The sequence below is a fragment of the Panicum virgatum genome, chromosome 6N (genome assembly GCF_016808335.1).
Source record: "Panicum virgatum strain AP13 chromosome 6N, P.virgatum_v5, whole genome shotgun sequence".
In the NCBI taxonomy this organism is placed as follows: domain Eukaryota; kingdom Viridiplantae; phylum Streptophyta; class Magnoliopsida; order Poales; family Poaceae; genus Panicum; species Panicum virgatum.
In genome coordinates this window covers 5860534-5877523 of record NC_053150.1, presented here as the reverse complement: position 1 = coordinate 5877523, position 16990 = coordinate 5860534, and the positions used below count along the sequence as shown (strand labels likewise).

The 16990-nt window shown below is 46.5% G+C and overlaps 2 protein-coding genes and 1 long non-coding RNA gene across 6 annotated transcripts; 1 reads left to right on the top strand and 2 right to left on the bottom strand.

Annotated features, from left to right (window-relative positions):
- The first annotated feature begins 2678 nt into the window (after positions 1-2678).
- LOC120677845 lies at positions 2679-6770 on the top strand. The gene is made up of 2 exons (XM_039959048.1): positions 2679-2840; positions 6096-6770. Exons 1-2 carry the CDS (start codon positions 2679-2681, stop codon positions 6768-6770), a joined length of 837 nt encoding a protein of 278 aa, XP_039814982.1.
- LOC120680053 lies at positions 3422-5925 on the bottom strand. 4 transcript variants are annotated; one of them, XR_005677452.1, is made up of 6 exons: positions 5767-5925; positions 5453-5691; positions 4823-4933; positions 4332-4465; positions 3941-4014; positions 3422-3760 (listed from the first exon to the last, which is right to left on the bottom strand). It is a non-coding gene; the product is annotated as an uncharacterized LOC120680053 (long non-coding RNA). The 4 variants fall into 4 exon arrangements; XR_005677453.1 differs by having other exon boundaries at positions 4823-4912; XR_005677451.1 differs by having other exon boundaries at positions 4823-5691.
- Positions 6771-9294: 2524 nt separating the features above from the next.
- On the bottom strand, positions 9295-11521 carry LOC120677708. Its single transcript, XM_039958877.1, has 2 exons — positions 10149-11521; positions 9295-10069 (listed from the first exon to the last, which is right to left on the bottom strand). Exons 1-2 carry the CDS (start codon positions 11471-11473, stop codon positions 9868-9870), a joined length of 1527 nt encoding a protein of 508 aa, XP_039814811.1. The 5' UTR covers positions 11474-11521; the 3' UTR covers positions 9295-9867.
- Positions 11522-16990: the final 5469 nt, after the last annotated feature.

The following is a 16990-nucleotide window of genomic DNA, read 5'->3' as shown; positions in this document are numbered from 1 at the left end:
ACCATATTACAAAAAACAATTCGTGGATCATTAAGTAACACAGCAGCTGCCTGGTACCGCTCTCTGAAGTAAATTGTGCATCCATACATGATGAACTCAACTATGCCAACAAGAGGAAATCAACGAACATGACACATTACCATGTTGTAACGCTCTGCGTGGTTGGTTGTCTCGATCCCATATCGACGCCCACCAGTGTCGTATATAATTGACCACTTCTCCTTAGGTGCATCCTTGATCCACTGTGTGAAAGGTCCGCCACCTGAACGTCTACGGCTGGAGGTTGAGGCCTGTTTCTTTAGCAGCTCGGTGCACATATTATCTAGCACCTGCCACAAAGCATCGAACTTCTGCTGCTGATTCTGAGTGCACAACCTCTTAAACAAATTTATAAGTTCTTTATTCTTGAAGCGCTCATAAAAGTTTGCACCCATATACCTTATGCACCACCTACTCACAATATCTGGCCATAGAGGAGGTTGTCCTCGACTTCTTTCACGTAGTTGCCTTATTACTGCTAGAAGACCTGCATGCCTGTCACTGATGAGACAAATATCAGACCTTACAGCAACAACGTGAATCTTCACACGTTCAAGGAACCAGTACCAGCTCTCTGTGTTCTCATTCTCAACAAAAGCAAAGGTGTTGGGAACCACCTGCTTGTTGCAATCAACACCAATCGCTGTCAGTATTGTCCCCTTATATCTCCCTGTCAAAAATATGCCGTCGATACACAAAACAGGAAGACAATACATAAATGTCCTCACACAAGCACCAAGGCAGAAGAAAGCACGGAGCAGAAATCCAGGTCCCCCATACAAACTCGGTACAATGTAGGTATCAGTCGCGCTTCCAGGATTTCTCTGCACAATTGCTGACAGCATGTGAGGCAGGTTATCATATGATGTCTTATATGTGCCGAACCTCATCTCAAACACCTTTTGTTTTGCCCGCCAAGCCTTTGCATATCTGATTTTGTATTGAAAACTGTCGTCTATGTCCCTAATTATCAATTTTGGCCCATAATCAATTTTGTCGAGAATCACCCCATACATCTTCTTGGCCACGAAAGTGGATGTGATGTTACGGTGATTTTGCGCAACAGCAGTTAATCTACATGTATGTGGTGTAACAATTGAACACTCCCAGTGTGTCTTGTACTTACCATTGTAGGCATGTACTCGTCATATACAATCGCCATTGACACACTTCACCTCATATTCTTTGCTGCTAGACTTCACAACTCTGAATTCCTTCCTGAACATATAGCCCAAAGCTTCACAGCATCCTTCACAGCTTCAATATTAGGATATTTTGCCCCCTGCACAGGCTCATTCTCTCTGTATTCGTACTCATTATTTCTAATATCCTGTATCACTGGATTTCCAAAACCCTTGTCTCGCTATTCACCTAGCAACGGGTAGTCCTCATCGTCTGATGAGTCCCCACATTCTTCCATTATTCGAGCCTCCTGGTCTTCATTCTCTACAGCTTCCACTATTCCAGGTATCCGCTCCCCCTCATCAGCTAAACCTTGCGGCTCAAGTTGAATGACATGCATGTTCTGATCTTCTTTTTCTCCTACCTGATCAGCTATACCTTACGGCTCAGGTTCTATGACATGCATGTTCTGATCTTCATTTTTTTTGTTCCACTGCTTGGTTCATATGAGATGATATACTTGTTGACCCTTCACGGAAATGAGCTGTTTTCTGGTGAATCTGAATTAGCATTGCAAGAGGCCACCCGCGGTCAAGAGCTGCTTGCATGTAAGTCCGCCATTCTTCGGTATTTGTTATAAGCATCAACTCCCAGAAATCCCCTCCAGTTGCCCAATTCATCACAGTCTGAACGGTTAGGAAATGAGTTTTTGGATTCACATTGAATATCTCGTGAAGGCATTTGCGTATGGAACCAAAACTCCTCTCTAAGGGTTTATCTATTCCGCACTCTCTGCGTTCAAAAGCTGATAGATTTACTCCATGCGCATCATGAGAAATATAGTAGTCACCATAATGAACTTGAAAACGAAGCTTGGTCAACATATCTGGCCACACAATAATGATATTAAACTGATTGCTAATCTACTGTGTCAACAAAAATAATTACAACATAATATATTTGTAAAGCGTAGAAGAATTTTGGTTACCTGCAGTCGCCGGCTCGAAAATCCGGCAGGGCTTCGCCTCTCTCCCTCCCTCCCTCCCTTTCCTTGGTTTCTGGAATTTTAATGATGCAAATGAGGAGTGGGGGGGACCAACCAACCCTTATATAAGGGCGGGGGAGCCGGTCGCCCTGCTGCCGGCCGCCCCGCTGCCAGGCGACCGGTCATCCAGGGGCTTTTCTACAAAAAATTTCGCAAAATTTTAACAGAAAAGCCCCTGCCGCCCCGCAGCGGGGCGACCAGGTCGCGACCGCCCAGCAGCGGGGTGGCCGGCCTATATTCCTGTAAATTTCGAAAACAAAAATATATTTTTATAAAAAAACGAAAATAAAAAATAAAAAAATCGCGTGATTCGGTCCAGACTCCGGAAAGGCCCATTAATCCGAGGAGGAGTAGGCCAGGCCCATCTTCCAGCCGTTCTCTCGCTTTGCATCGTCGTCTTCCTCGGTTCCTCGTCGATCTCCAGAACGGGAAGAACTTCGGCAGTGATCGATCTCGGAGGGAGGGAGAAGGGATGAAGAAGGAGCAGCTGGACTACGTGCTGGTGCCGCTGGGGCTGGCGGTGATGGCGGGGTACCACGCGTGGCTTCTGCTCCGCATCCGCCGGCGGCCGGCGACCACCGTCATCGGCGTCAACGCCATCAACCGCCGCATCTGGGTCCGTCACGTCATGGAGGTGGGGGATCCATTTCTCCCTCCCGTTCGTCATTGTTTAGTCAAATATACATCGTACCACGCGCTCTTAAACTTCGGATCATATGCATGATCGAACAGCGCATGCAACCCATCACATGATCCATCGATGCTCATGCGTTCCCCTTAATCCCTTCCCGTTTGGTTGTTAATTAGCCGAACTAACAGAGAAAAATGCTAACATGAATGCAACCCAGGAAGAACTGATGAACTGGAGCAGAAATCGTCAGGGTTTATCGCCTACAAGAGGAACACCCCTTTACCAACAGATATATTTGTTGCTAGAAACGTGAATAACCATTGCAATGGTCTGTACCAACGCATTTGGTATATGTTGCAATAGGTGGCGTTGCAAAGATCTATGGCAACATATACCTAAGTGTTGGTAAGGTGTGAAAACAAGTGTTGCAAGCTTTGCAACGGATGCTGGCAACACTTATTATGCGTTGGTAACTCAAGGTCCAATCTTTCCATATATAGTAAACATAGAACTTTAATATTTATATCACAACATATTCCACAAGCACTAGACAATCCGAACTTGAACAATCCACTCAAGCGTGATAAAAAAAATTGAGAATGATCTTATTAGATAAATAATTTCAGTTACAAGGATTCTCTTTACATGGTTGTTGATAGCATACAGGGATAAAAAAAACTGAAATTGAACATATGACTAATTTATCCCGAAATGCATTCACTCAAATAATCCTTCGTGCTCCACATGATCATATCCTCAACTGTACAACAAAACATATGCATGATGTGTCTTGCAATCTGTTCATCTCTGAAGCAGGACTGAAATGCCTGTGTTCCAGCTCTTTCAGAACTTCTATGAAACTTGATCAAAAATAAACCATGGCCTTTAGCAAGATATAGCAGATCTGTCCGTTTGATCAAACACTGTATGGAAAAAATATAGTAAGTGTATACAAGTATTTGGTTCCAATGCCCTAAAGTACCCCACAGTTGAACAATTTAGATCTTATGATACTTTACAAATTATCAAGAAAGCAGTTCAGACAGAATTATACAAACAAAGTTTGGATTAGGTCATGCAAATTGTGAAGTCAAGGGTAATACCTCCTTGTCCATTGTCCCAGCCACCAGCTATCACTGTATCACATGGAGTTTCCAACATCTGCAGGTGATACCTCCTGTAAGAGTCACATCCCGGGTGCAGAATAAATTAATAAATTGACAAACTACAGTATTGTTGAAGAAATCAAGGATCTAAAATCCCAGAACCATGGTACTATTAACTGGTCTGTTTAAAACATTCCGAGACATTTATATTTTTTCCAAGGTCGTTACAATATTACTACTTCAAACTATACATCAGTCATCCACTCATGAAACATGTGATCTAATATAATGCGCACAATGATCTCAACCTTTAACAGAATAGCTGATAAGTAGTTCCAAATTCATACTGAAGAAAACACATATAAATTAAGTTTTGAGATCATCTTACCTAGGTATTACATTCTTCAGCTTAGAAGTGCTCAAATTGGCATCTGATTGTGGAGCACTTTATTTTCACAGTATACGGGCCTCTAAAAAGGGCTTTTCTTTGAGCGATCAAAAAAGAGGTTGCTTCAAAAATACCTACAAAGGATAGCATCATCACTGTAGGGAAAGAAGAAAAAAATAGGAAGCAATCATTTTGCTTTGTTGGGGGTGGTTACTACTTACAGATAGAAATATTCAGGAAATTGGAAGAGAAGAGGTTTTCTTATTGGCATGGCAGTATAGCCAAGAGAAAACTTATAACTGAATCATGGATAGAAGATGAAAGAGAAAAGGTTTTCTTATTGGCATGGTAGTATAGCCGAGAGAAAACTAATAACTGAACCATGGATAGCCGAGAGAATACTTAATATGAGAAAACAATAATCAATTGAAAACAAAAATCAACTAGGTTCACAGCTTTTCTTAACCCAAATCGTGGAGATTTGAATGAACCTAGAGAGCTGCAGGCTGCAGCATATCCACCTAGAAGCTTTTGTTAACCAATCAAACACTTCCAATCTCGCTGCAGCTCTGTTCTCCAGGCTGCCAAGATACTTCACAATTCTAAACCTTTGACGTATTAAATAGAGGTAATAGCAAGAAGCCACAAGTATTTATTTCGGAACAAAAAGACAGGATAAGCTATAATTTTTGAAAAGAAAGAAAGCAGGACTTAATCTCTCAAATACTTATTTCTATGACCAGCGAGAAAGACACAAGTACTAAATAATAGGATTGGGCCTGAATAAAAGATTGTACAGAAGCACTGATGCATAATTATACTAATACAGGTAGTACACAGAAATAATCACGAGATGCAATCACCAGAGCAGACCATCCAAATTTCTATTGGGTGATACCAGTTCGCAATCATAATTATACTAAGTTACCAGGATGCAAAATTAACCCTAGACCACAGCGATTTCTCAAGTAGGAGCGTAATCAAGTATGAAGAAATTACATGGTGTTCTATCACAATCACATTATGCTCAGAAACTTAGAGGTTTACAGATTTTAAGATGGGATGCAGTGCGATCCAACAAACATAAGAGAAGAAAGGAGATGAAGGCAAATGGAATCTACCCTGGAAGTTATGTCTGTAGTTGTCCCTGCTGATGCGTAAGACGACGCGAGTCCGTGGTTGCCAATGAGATCATGGGGCTAGAGATGGGCAGGCCCAAACCCTAGCCAGCCGCCACCATGGACGAGCCGTGCAGCCTTGCAGGTCAGCATCACCGGAGATGCACCCCCAACGCAGCTAGCCTCCACTGCGGCAAGCACACCCCACCAACATGCCCGTGTGGATCTGGATCTGCAAGAGGCTGAGAGAGGGAGGGGGGAAATATCAGCCTTCCCTGCAGCAATTGCAACCGATGGATACGCGGAGCTGCAAGCACCTCGTCATGGCACACACATAAGAGGCATCCTGGCCGCGCATGCGGAGGAGATGGAGATGGCCGCTCGCCGGAGGAGCCGTCCTGGTGGTGCGTGTCGAGCAGTGGAGACGGTGAGGGGAATAGAGAAGAGCCGAAGGGATGAGGACGGCAGTTGACGGACGCGAGTCCGTATGAACCGCATTTCATAAAAATTTCGGGTCCGTTCGATTATGCGTTGCTACCTGATAGAACGTGCAACGCTACAGAGATCCGTTACAAGCTATGCGTAGTAAGAGGCGGGTTCATGTTGTATCGGTTCTAGCAATAATTTGATTTCTCTTTGCACGCAGGAGCCGTCCGGGAAGCACGCGGTGCTGGCGGTGCAGACGATCCGCAACAACATCATGGCGTCGACGTTGCTCGCCTCGACGGCCATCACCCTGAGCTCCCTGATCGCCGTCCTCATGTCCAGCGGCGGCGGCGGCGGAGGCGAAGGCAGCGCCGCCGCCGCCACGTCCACATCCAACAACAGCGGCGGCCTCCTCCCGGGCGCGCCGCTGGTGGTGGGCGCGACGGGCGCGCCGGCGCTGTCGGCCAAGTTCTTCGCGATCCTCGTCTGCTTCCTGGTGGCGTTCCTCCTCAACGTGCAGTCGATCCGGTACTACAGCCACGCGAGCGTGCTCGTGAACGTGCCGCCCGGCGCGTGCCGCAGCGGGCGCGCCGCCGCCGTCGGGTACGCCACGGACGTGCTCAACCGCGGGAGCTACTTCTGGTCGCTGGGCGCGCGGGCCTTCTACTTCTCGTGCCCCGTCTTCCTCTGGCTGTTCGGGCCCATCCCCATGCTCGTGGCCTGCGTCGCCATGGTCTGCGCGCTCTACTTCCTCGACGTCTGCAGGGACTGGGAGGAGGAGGAGGAGGGAGATGAGGAGGGAGGCAGCGGCGACGACGACGATGGCCAACAGTGCACTGGTGATGAGAGGTCATCAATAGGGCAGCAAGGGAAGGGTGCAGAGCAGCAGGTGTAGAGGTCAGTAGGACAAGATCAATCAAATCCTTTTTTTTTTAATTCAACCAAGCAATGCAAACAAATTTGTAAAAAAAATATTCGAATGCCATTAAACCATGTGAAAGATGAATGATTTTTTAGCTATAGGTTCGACACTACACCAAGATAATCTTTTGCTTAATTAACGATCAGGGATCAACCAAGCACATCTGATGAATATGAACTGAACATGTCTGATCTCTGATGAACTCAAAAATACTTAGCTGGTATACGCACCATGCGGAGGACGCCCGGGGTGATGGGTTCATTGATTGTGGTCTTGTCCTTATACCTGGCACGGATCTCCAACGACCCCATCGCCGCCGCCGCCGACTCGCCGCTCGGTGTCTCGCCCGTCGCCGTCTTTCGGAGCAATAATGAAGAAGCCGAAGCCTAGAGGAAGAAAGAAGCAGAGCAGCACAGGCTTGCGCTATTCAGGCGCGATGGGCTGGGCCCTCGGCCCGTGACTTGGTTAAGGCCGGCCGGCCCGTTTAACTGCCGTGTACGCGGTTTTTTTTTATTTTTTAAAAAATAAAAATTTCAAAAATATATGTCCGTTTTGAAATATTTCAAAAATACCCCCGGTCGCCCTCCCAAAGGGCGACAGACCCTAAGTGTAAATTTTTTTCTTTAAATTTGCAACGAGGTCCTTGAAAAAAAAGGGGCCGGTCGCCCCTCCCTCGGGCGACCGCTGGGCCCAGCCCACGGGCGCGGCAGGGGGGCCTGTCGCCCCCCCCTCGGGCGACCGGGGTATGCCCCCCTATATAAGCTCCAACACTCCCCTTCCCTCCTCATTTGAGCCCGAAAATTCCACCAAAAATCCAGAAAAAAGAGAGGATTGAGGAGAAGGAAAGCGGCGAAGCTCTGCCGGATTCAGCACTTGTGATCTGCAGGTTAGTACATTTAGTTTATATATTGTTATATTTAAGTACTACGTATTTAAGTATGAGTAATTTAAGTAGGGGTGAGTAATTTAATTTAATTAGTGCTATAGTAGAACCATTTAAGTAGAAGTTTAATGATACTTTAGTTTGTAGTTACGTAGTAGTAAATTAGTTTAGAAAATTAGTACTACGCATTTATTATTACAATTGCAGTACTATTAGAGACGTGTTTATAAGTTAATTATGATTTAGAATATAATTTGTAGCAGTATAGAATTTAAGTGTCATCACGTAGTTATGAATACTTATACGTTGTAGTTGAATTTCATACTTAGTTTTTACGGATTATTGAATAAGGTAGTGAAGTAAAGAGTATAACTCGATAAGTATTATGTGATATACAGATATGTCGAGCAAAATGCAGTTTCAAGTATTTTATGGTGAATACAATGTTATGTATGGGCCAAATGGAGTAGATCTTTCTGTCTTTAAGCGCACATCTAGCAGCATAGATAAACCTCTGGAAAGGAGTTTTGGTTCCATATGTAAGTGGCTGCAGCGTGGGTTCCATGTTGATCCGTTGACACATGTGATCACTGTCCAGTCTCTTGTTAATTGGGAGGTAGAAAGTGAATTATGGGAATTGATGATGATACACAACACTGATGACTGGCAGAAGTACATGCAAGCAGCTCTAGAGCGTGGGTGGCCTCTGGCCATTCTTGTTCAAATCCGGGAGAAGACACAAAATGAAATCCAACATTGTGCAGATCAAGGAACTCCGAGTATTCGAAGAGAGACCAATTATGTTGAGCAAGATGAGTCAGAAGAGACAGAGAACCAAAACATGGGACCACAGGGCCTTGCTGATGAGGGAGAGAGGATACATAGCATTGTGGACGAGATGGAGGCAGAAAACCAAACCGCAATAGAGATGGAAGAATATGAGGGCTCATCTGATGACGAGCAGTACTCATTGCCAAAAGAGTGGAAGGAGCATGGTTTTGGCAGTCATGTCGCAGAAGATGTACGAAATCAGGAGTGGGAGTACAGAGGGAATGAGGTAGTGCAAGGTGCAACATATCCAAACATTGAAGCCGTAAAAGATGCTGTGAGACTATGGGCAATATCATTGAAACGAGAATTCAGAGTCGTAAAGTCTGACAGTAAAGAATATGAGGCGAAGTGTGTGAATGCTGGATGTCCATGGCGAGTACATGCATTCAAGGGAAAATGGAAGTCAAATTGGAAATGTTCCATTGTCACAGAGCACACTTATTTGCTGTCAGAAGTTCTTCCCTCGCATCGCAATATATCATGCGACTTTGTTGCAAAGCAAATGTATGGGTTTATTATGGACAATCTAAATTGGGAAAATTGGTCTCATAGCACTGAAAGATCGCGACTTCCGTAAAATACCACCGAAAGCTTGAGCCCCCGTAAAATACCACCGAAAGGTTAAAATGTGAACTGAAAGTAGCACTCTGTTAGATTTGAGCGTTAGCTCTGTTAATTTGGACAGAAATACCCCCAGAACGTTTTCTTACAATTCACCACATGAGAAACAAGCATAGGGCCTGTTCTAACACCATTTCAATACAAGAAACTAGCACAGGGCAATACAACACAAGGTCGCTGTCTCACATGCATTAAATACAGTCTACCCACGAACACCATTGTTCTAGTTCAACACATGTAAATAGTATTAACTTACATCTAGCAGCCACATAGCAATGCCCTATAGTCTAAGGGAATTTCAGCACAGCAATACATGGCTGTTTCAGGACAACAATATAATACAGCAGACACAACTTTTGCACTAAATACGGCACAGCAGCAGCCTTTTTCAAGGCTTAGCTTATGATGCGCCTCCTAGCAATTCCACCTGGTGATATGTGTAGTTGTGCAGCCATGCTTCTGGTTGTGGGCCCTGGACTCAATTGTGTCTCTGGAGGTTTTGTTGGAGTCGAAGTAGAAGCTGCCATCCTCTTTGTTATTGGTCCTGGACTAACTGGTGAGTGAGAGACCAAGGAAGTGGAGATGGTTGCTGGTGCTTCTGCCACTAAGGTGCTTGATGTGCCATCTTTTTTGGACTTTTGGGAAGGCTTCTTAGATGTTGATGTAGTAGCCTCTCCTTTCCTCTTCCGATACAGCAACAATTTACTCTAGTCATTATGCAGCCGTACAAAGAATTCATAGTAACAAAATTGAAGGGAGTTTCAGCTGACTTAGATTTGGCAGGAAGTGAAGGTGGTAATTCAGCATCAAGTTCAGAAGGGGGCTCAGTAGATGTGCTTGTTGTTGCACCCTTCTTGGCTCCACCTTTTTGGCTCCACCCTTCTTGGACTTTTTAGTAGCAGGCTGCTTTGAAGTTCCAGCCTCTCCTTTCCTTTTTCTACATGACAGCAATATAATCAGAACATTATGTAAGGCAAATGCAAGGGAAAAAATGGACAGCAAGAACTTCAACTCACTTTGATTTGGCAGCAAATGAAGGTGGTAATTCAACACCAAGTTCAGTAGGTGGCTCAAAGCATCCCTTCTCAATATGCCCAAACTGCAAGCATCTTTTACATTGGTATTGTCTCCTTTTCCCCGGCTCACCTCTAGCTTTGATCCTTTTCACTCTTGGTCTGCCCGCAGCCCTTTCTAGCTTTGGAGGCAACATCTCAAACCCAGGATCAACCACATGCCATTGTGACTTGTCAACCATCGGGTTTACCACAAATTGATAAGTAGCCTTGAAACGCTCAAGTGAGTAGTAATCATGCACATAGTCCTCAAGTTTTAACTGTCTCAATGAACCTATGAGACATATGGCATGGGTGCAAGGTTTACCAGAAATCTGCCACTGACCACATGAGCATGTTTTCACTTCAAGGTCTACTGCATGCCTCCAAGGATAATTGTCCTTTGTCAATCCAGACACCTCTGCCTTAAGTCCACCACTCCCCTTGATCGTGTACTTCAAATTTCTACTCTTCATCTTCAGTTCATTGATAACACTAGGAAGAATTGGCCCTTCAAGTCTCTGAGCTATGACCTGCCTCATTGCTATCTTTTCCATTATCATGTCTCTAATTGTGTCCATAAGCACATCTACATGCAGACCTTTGCACTCCTTAATCCAGTTGTTGAAGCACCCTGATATATTGTTATTCACATAGTCAACCTTGCACTCCCCTGAAAACTTAGCTCTGGACCAAATCTGTTTGTGTTCTGATTGCAAATAAGGAATTGCTTCCGGACAGTTTTCAGTAATTCTATCCCAAAGCCACTGATGCCTCTGAATGGTACATGCCCAAGCACAAGGCCACATGTACTTCAATACATCTCCTTCAAAATGTTTCCTAAAATTCTGCATTAAGTGTCTAAAACACTCCCTGTGCTCAACTGCTTCTCCAAAGACTTTATGGACTGATGTCTCTAAACCTTTGCAAGCATCGGTGTGAATTGTCAATCCTTGTGGAATTCCAATTGCTCTCTTCAATTGTGTCAAGAACCAACCCCAATCAGCTTTTGTCTCCTTGTAAAAAATTCCATATGCTACTGGATACATCCAATTATGGCCATCAATTGCTGTTGCTGCAGCTAGCTGTCCATTGTATTTGCCCGTGAGGTGAGTGGAGTCCACTCCAAGGTATGGCCTACAGCCAACAAGAAATCCATCCACACATGCCTTTATGGCCACAAACATCCTAGAGAAATAGACTCGCCCATCTTTCTTCTTCTTGCAATCAATCTCTACTATGCTTCCAGGACAAGTAGCCTCTAACTCTGCTTTGAAACTCCACAACATCTTGAAGCCATCTTCCCAAGTGCCATGTAGTCCTTCTAGTGCACGTTGTCTTCCTTCCCACACCTTGTTATATGATAATTTGAGTGGAAATTGGTGTTCAACATGACCCTTCATCTTTTTTGCAGTCATGCCTGGGTTGGACTGGAGTAGAGGTTTTGCCCTGTCCGCTATCCAACCTTTAGTATCTAATTTGTTCTGAAATAAATATGGACAGATCACATATCACATAATATACCATGAAAGTAGGGCAGCCACGAAGTTTCTTTGCATGAACTTTCCATTCACAAGTTGGATCTGCACATCTTGCCCTGTACCTTACTTTGTCACTATGTTCCACAAATGTCTGAAACTCTCTTGTAATTGCATATTGCTTGATAACCAATTTGAATGCATCTTTGTCAACAAATGTGGATCCTGCCTTAATTTCAGGGTTATCTCTGTCATATGTAGTATGTGCAACATATGCCTCTCCAACCATAGTGGCTTCATCACTTGGTACAGCATCTGGATCTTTACCTTGATATTCCTTCTGCACTCGGTTATTCTCCACTGTCCTCTTTTCTTTTTGTTGCTGCTTAAAATATCTCCACTCTTCATCTGCTCCAATTGGATCATCTCCCTCGGGGTCAAAACCAGGCTCCATATAGTGCTCCTCCTCCTCCTCTACTCTAGGAGGGCCAGCTGCTGTAACCCCAAGTTCTGGCTCATGTGCCCATTCTTGACCCTCATATTCTGCAGCTAAAACTCTAGATGGGACATGTAGCAAATCCCTCTCATTGCTAACATGTACTTGCAGCTCATTCCCCATGACTTGCAATTCATTATCCGCCATTTGAGTCCCATTCACAGGAACATCAACATGCTCACATCTATCAACAGTCATGATGAACTTCAGAATTTTTGAAGCCCGCAACAAGGTTATAAGCTCTTGATCAGTAGCAAGTCGTGTTATATCACCATTCTGATTTGGAAACCAAAAATTTGCCTCTTGGTAGCTAGCCCAACCAAAGTGTTTGGAAACATCTTTCTCCATGTCAATGATGGAGTACTCCTCTGAATCTACCCACCAGTCCAAATTTTTGCCCTTTCGATACACAACACGACCATCCTCAATAGTTGAGAAGGAGGTGACATCAATCACTAGTCTGCAAGCATTGTTCTCATCGATCCTGAAATAGTAGCAGTGCATAAATTAACAATACTTCTAACACATCTGACTTTTTTGTTGCAAATCTGGTACAATCATTACTGACTACTCCCAATCGCATACCACATTTGTCCAAAAGTGCATCTCTTTCAACTAATTTCACAATACATTTACATGCAGTAACAGATACAGGACGAGCTAGGGTTAAGAATCTTACTCTGGGGGAATCTGGAATGGATCCATCTGTGGAAGCCTGGATGGATGCCAGCACGGACGGAGGAGGCTCGCGGGTCGGGGACGGGCGGCGCCCAAGGCACCCGGCGGCCTGCGCCTGGGGGCCGGCCAAGGCACCCGGCGGCCTGCGCCTGGGGGCCGGCCAAGGGGTACGCGCCGGAGGCCCTGGGTCGTGGATGGGCGGCGGCCTGCGCCTAGGGGCCGGCCATCGCACCCCGCCGCCCTGCGCCTAGGGCCGGCCAAGGGATGCCCGCCTGGATGCCGCCTGGGTCGGGGACGGGCGGCGGCCAAGGATGCCTTCGGTCCAGGTGCTCCCGCCGGTGGGAGGGGCGGCGGCGCTAGCAAGGGGCCGGAGGAGCGTCGTTGACAGAGGGCCGGAGGAGCGGCGCTGGCAGAGGGCTGGATGAGCAGCGCTGTGTCTCGAGCACCAGGAGGAACGGGAGGCGTCGGTGGAGGCTTGCCAGCTCGGGCTTGTTTTTTTGCGTTGGTCATGAGGCAAGGGCAGAAGCGTCATTTCATCTTCGTATTTTCTGCTGAAACGAGCCATGGCAATGTTTTCCGTGAGAAATTCTAACGGAATGCTAATTTCCGGTAACGGTTGCACCTTTCAGTGGTATTTTATAAAGCGGTCATCTTTCAGTGGTATTTTACGGATGTGATGATCTTTCAATGGTACAGGACCAATTTTCCCATCTAAATTATGAGCCAAAAATGATTGTTCGACACTAGCAGGGTGCCCACTACTGCTACAGCTTTGGTCGTACGAGAGACTAGCCGTTGGTCGGCCCATGGTCAGCCACGAGCCTTACCACGGGGCCATGTACGGTGACGAGGAGGACGAGAGGCCCACTATGGGAACTATCTGGATCTGGCGTCAGGTACGTTCGCAACAAATCTAATTTTGTTATTCATTGTTACATGATGCATTAGCGCACTTTTAATTTTACTTATTCGGAATGCAGAGGTCCTGGGCCCATGCGCAGGTTAGACGCGCATATCCTGAGTTTGTTTCGGAGCTCGACATGCTGACGCCCGAGGACGTTGTCTGGGAGCCTTACAGCCCAGAGGCTGTGGCTACCCGTGCACCAGCAGGCCTGTCTTCGCACTGCTCCGCGAATGCGAGCCTGTGGCTTACTACCGCCGTCCTGGTTTATGACATCGCGGTTGAGGCATATTGCCCCTGGAGAGTCAGGAGACAGTTTGGGCAGCGCCAGGAGTTTCCGGTGCCCACCGCGTTGGAGCTTGTCAGTCGCCAGGACCACAGGTAATTATGAATGAACTTGGCTCATACATTCGTGTCGTATCTAACGATTCTTCGTGGTCCACTTTTGTAGGTTGTCAAGGAGTGGCTTGCCGTGCTCTGATGATTGGCTCACCAAGATGCAGCCGTGGGTGGACCAATGGGAATAGGCAGACGAGCACTTGGTCCAACCAACAGGACCACACACAGACAGCTCCTTTAGGGCTTACCTCACCTGGTACTTACCCCGGACTCGGGCTCGTCTGGTTTATGTTGACACTCACCCGCAGCCACACCAGGCGAGGACTCAGGATGGCTATGCCCGGCACCACGTGGAGGCACTAGCTGACGCGGTGAGTCTCTTGATTATATATATATATATATATATATATATATATATATATATATATTCATATTTGTAAGATAATTCATGCGTTTCTAACTGTACCTTTACTGAATGGATGCAGTTTCGCCTTTGCAACATGATGGAGACGGACTGCTCGACTTACCTGACGAGGGTACGTGCCGGATCCCCAATGACCCAGTTTGAATAGACAGAGGCATGGTCGAGGCAGCGTGATCAGTTGCGTCAGGTAGTGCACAACTTGGGAAGCCGTGTGCAGTACGAAGACAGCCACGGGTCGTCCCAGGCCTCGTCGTTCCCGTGTCCGTCGACCGTGCACGGGCCGACGTCGCAGTTCTTCGCAAGTGCAGGTAACGTACATATCTCTTCAAATTAGATCAAGTGTTCCTACATATTTACTAATATCACATACAGGATACGATCCAGCTACTGCGTTCGGCCATACTGGAATGTTTAGAGGGACAGCACCAGTTGGCGGACCGTATCCAGGGATGGTACCGGGGCCACAGATACCGGTCTACACATGTTAGTTTATGTTTCGTATTTTGGTTTCTACATGTCATTACGAAATATACAAGCGTACGCTAACATCCACATTTTTTGCGTAGGATTCTACCCCGATGCGGGCGCCGGACCTTCTTCTTCTTCCTTTCGACCAGATAACGAGACCTTCACCTTAGACGACTTCGACAGCTTGACTCCAGAAGAGCCTGCCGCGCAAGGTGACCCCGATGTCTTGGGGTATTCACAGCTAGGAGGAGCACCACTTGGGATCTCTCAGCAGCAGACACCGCAGTCCCTTGCGCGTCCTGAGCGACAGGTGAGGTCTCCGGATGTTCTCACCTACTCCGAGGGCCATGTCCGTGCCCAGCAAAGGGCTAAGAGAGTCCGACGCCCTAGGGGTGGTTAGATATATCTGATGTTTGTATCTCTGATGTTTATTTGTAATGAGATAGCTGCGGACCGCTTATTTGTATCCGATGTTTTATGATTGTGCTAGTTTACTTGTCATTTGTTTCTATAGGTACCATTGATGTGAACTTGTTATGTTTGTGGGTTCCATAATGCTCGTGAAATAAGGGAAGTTCTTGCGATTTTTTCCGTGATTTAATGAAGGACAAGTTTGGTGCGGTAGGAGTTAGCGGCCGAGATCCTGCCGACGTAGATGACGACTACACGCTCGAATAGCTCAAAATAGGAACCATAGTGTATCTAGTTACGAGTACGAGATCACAGATTGCCACTACTCAGCACGGCGATTACGGGTTTCCCAAATGTCGCATTCTTTGCCCAGATATACGTGACCCAATAATAGTGCTCTTCCACCATTTCAAAAAGATGTGACAACACGGCAAGCACTCCAGCTTTTTTCCTGAATTTTTAGGCTCAAATGACAAAGGGAATGACGGCATATGGCGGCCAGGGCTTATAAAAGGGGAGGGGACCCTGTCGCCCCCCCAACGGGCGACAGGCCCCTGTCGCCCCAGGGGTGGGCGACAGGCCCCCCTTTTTTTTTCTCCAGGGACCTCGTTGCGAATTTGAAGAAAAAAAATTACACTTTGGGCCTGTCGCCCTATGGGGGCGACCGGAGGTATTTTTGAAATATTGCAAAACGGACATATATTTTTGAAATTTTTATTTTTTTTAAATATAAAAAAGAAAAAAGCGCGTGTCTGACGAGATGAGATTCATCGTTGCTACTGTACGAGAGATGACAGACATCTGTAACTTTTTTTAGAAATAAAATGTATTGATCTTAGCGCATTACACCGGCTCTTTCACAAACAGGACTCTAAAGAAAAGTAAAATTACAAAGAAATCCAAAGCTCATGTTCATCTTCCTCGAAGCCTTCAGAGATCCGTTCGTCACCGCCGACGAAGCCGCTTTCCAATCGTCGTTGGGCACCAGAGCCAATCTCCACAAGATGGAGGCCGCAGAGGAGGGCTTACTTCTAGGCGAATCAGCCGAGTACACTGTCTCCCAGGCACATCGGCCAACTCCCGTACCCACGACGCATCCTTCGATTCCACCGCCGGCAACCCGAGCAAAGCTCAGATTTTCACCAAAAATAATCTTCCTCGAGATTAACAGGGTCAACAACATCATCACCTGAAGAAGACAACAATGCGCCGACCCTCGACTCCTGGACAGGTCTCCCCAGCCTCTCCGTTGACGTCGGAGTAGATCGCCATCAGAGAACGGAAGAGGCTGGGAGAAATTATTCCGCTGCGCCGCCGTCGCTTCAGCATCGCCGGCGTCGCCAGGAAAAGCAAGCCGCAGAGGAGCCACACTCCTCCGGCAAAATCTAACTCCACCGCTGAATATCGACGGCGAGCAAACCCTAGATCTAGGTGGACTCGACTAAAACCCTACGAAAACAGGCGATCTGTTGAAGAGACGGACCCCGCTCCTCGTCACCACCGGCAGCGAGGCCGGAGGCGAGGGAACGGGGGCCGCAAACGGTGGCGGCGGCGGCGTCGTCCCTCGGCTCCTTTCTTTCGTGGACGAGAGGAGAGAGAGATCGTTCTGTA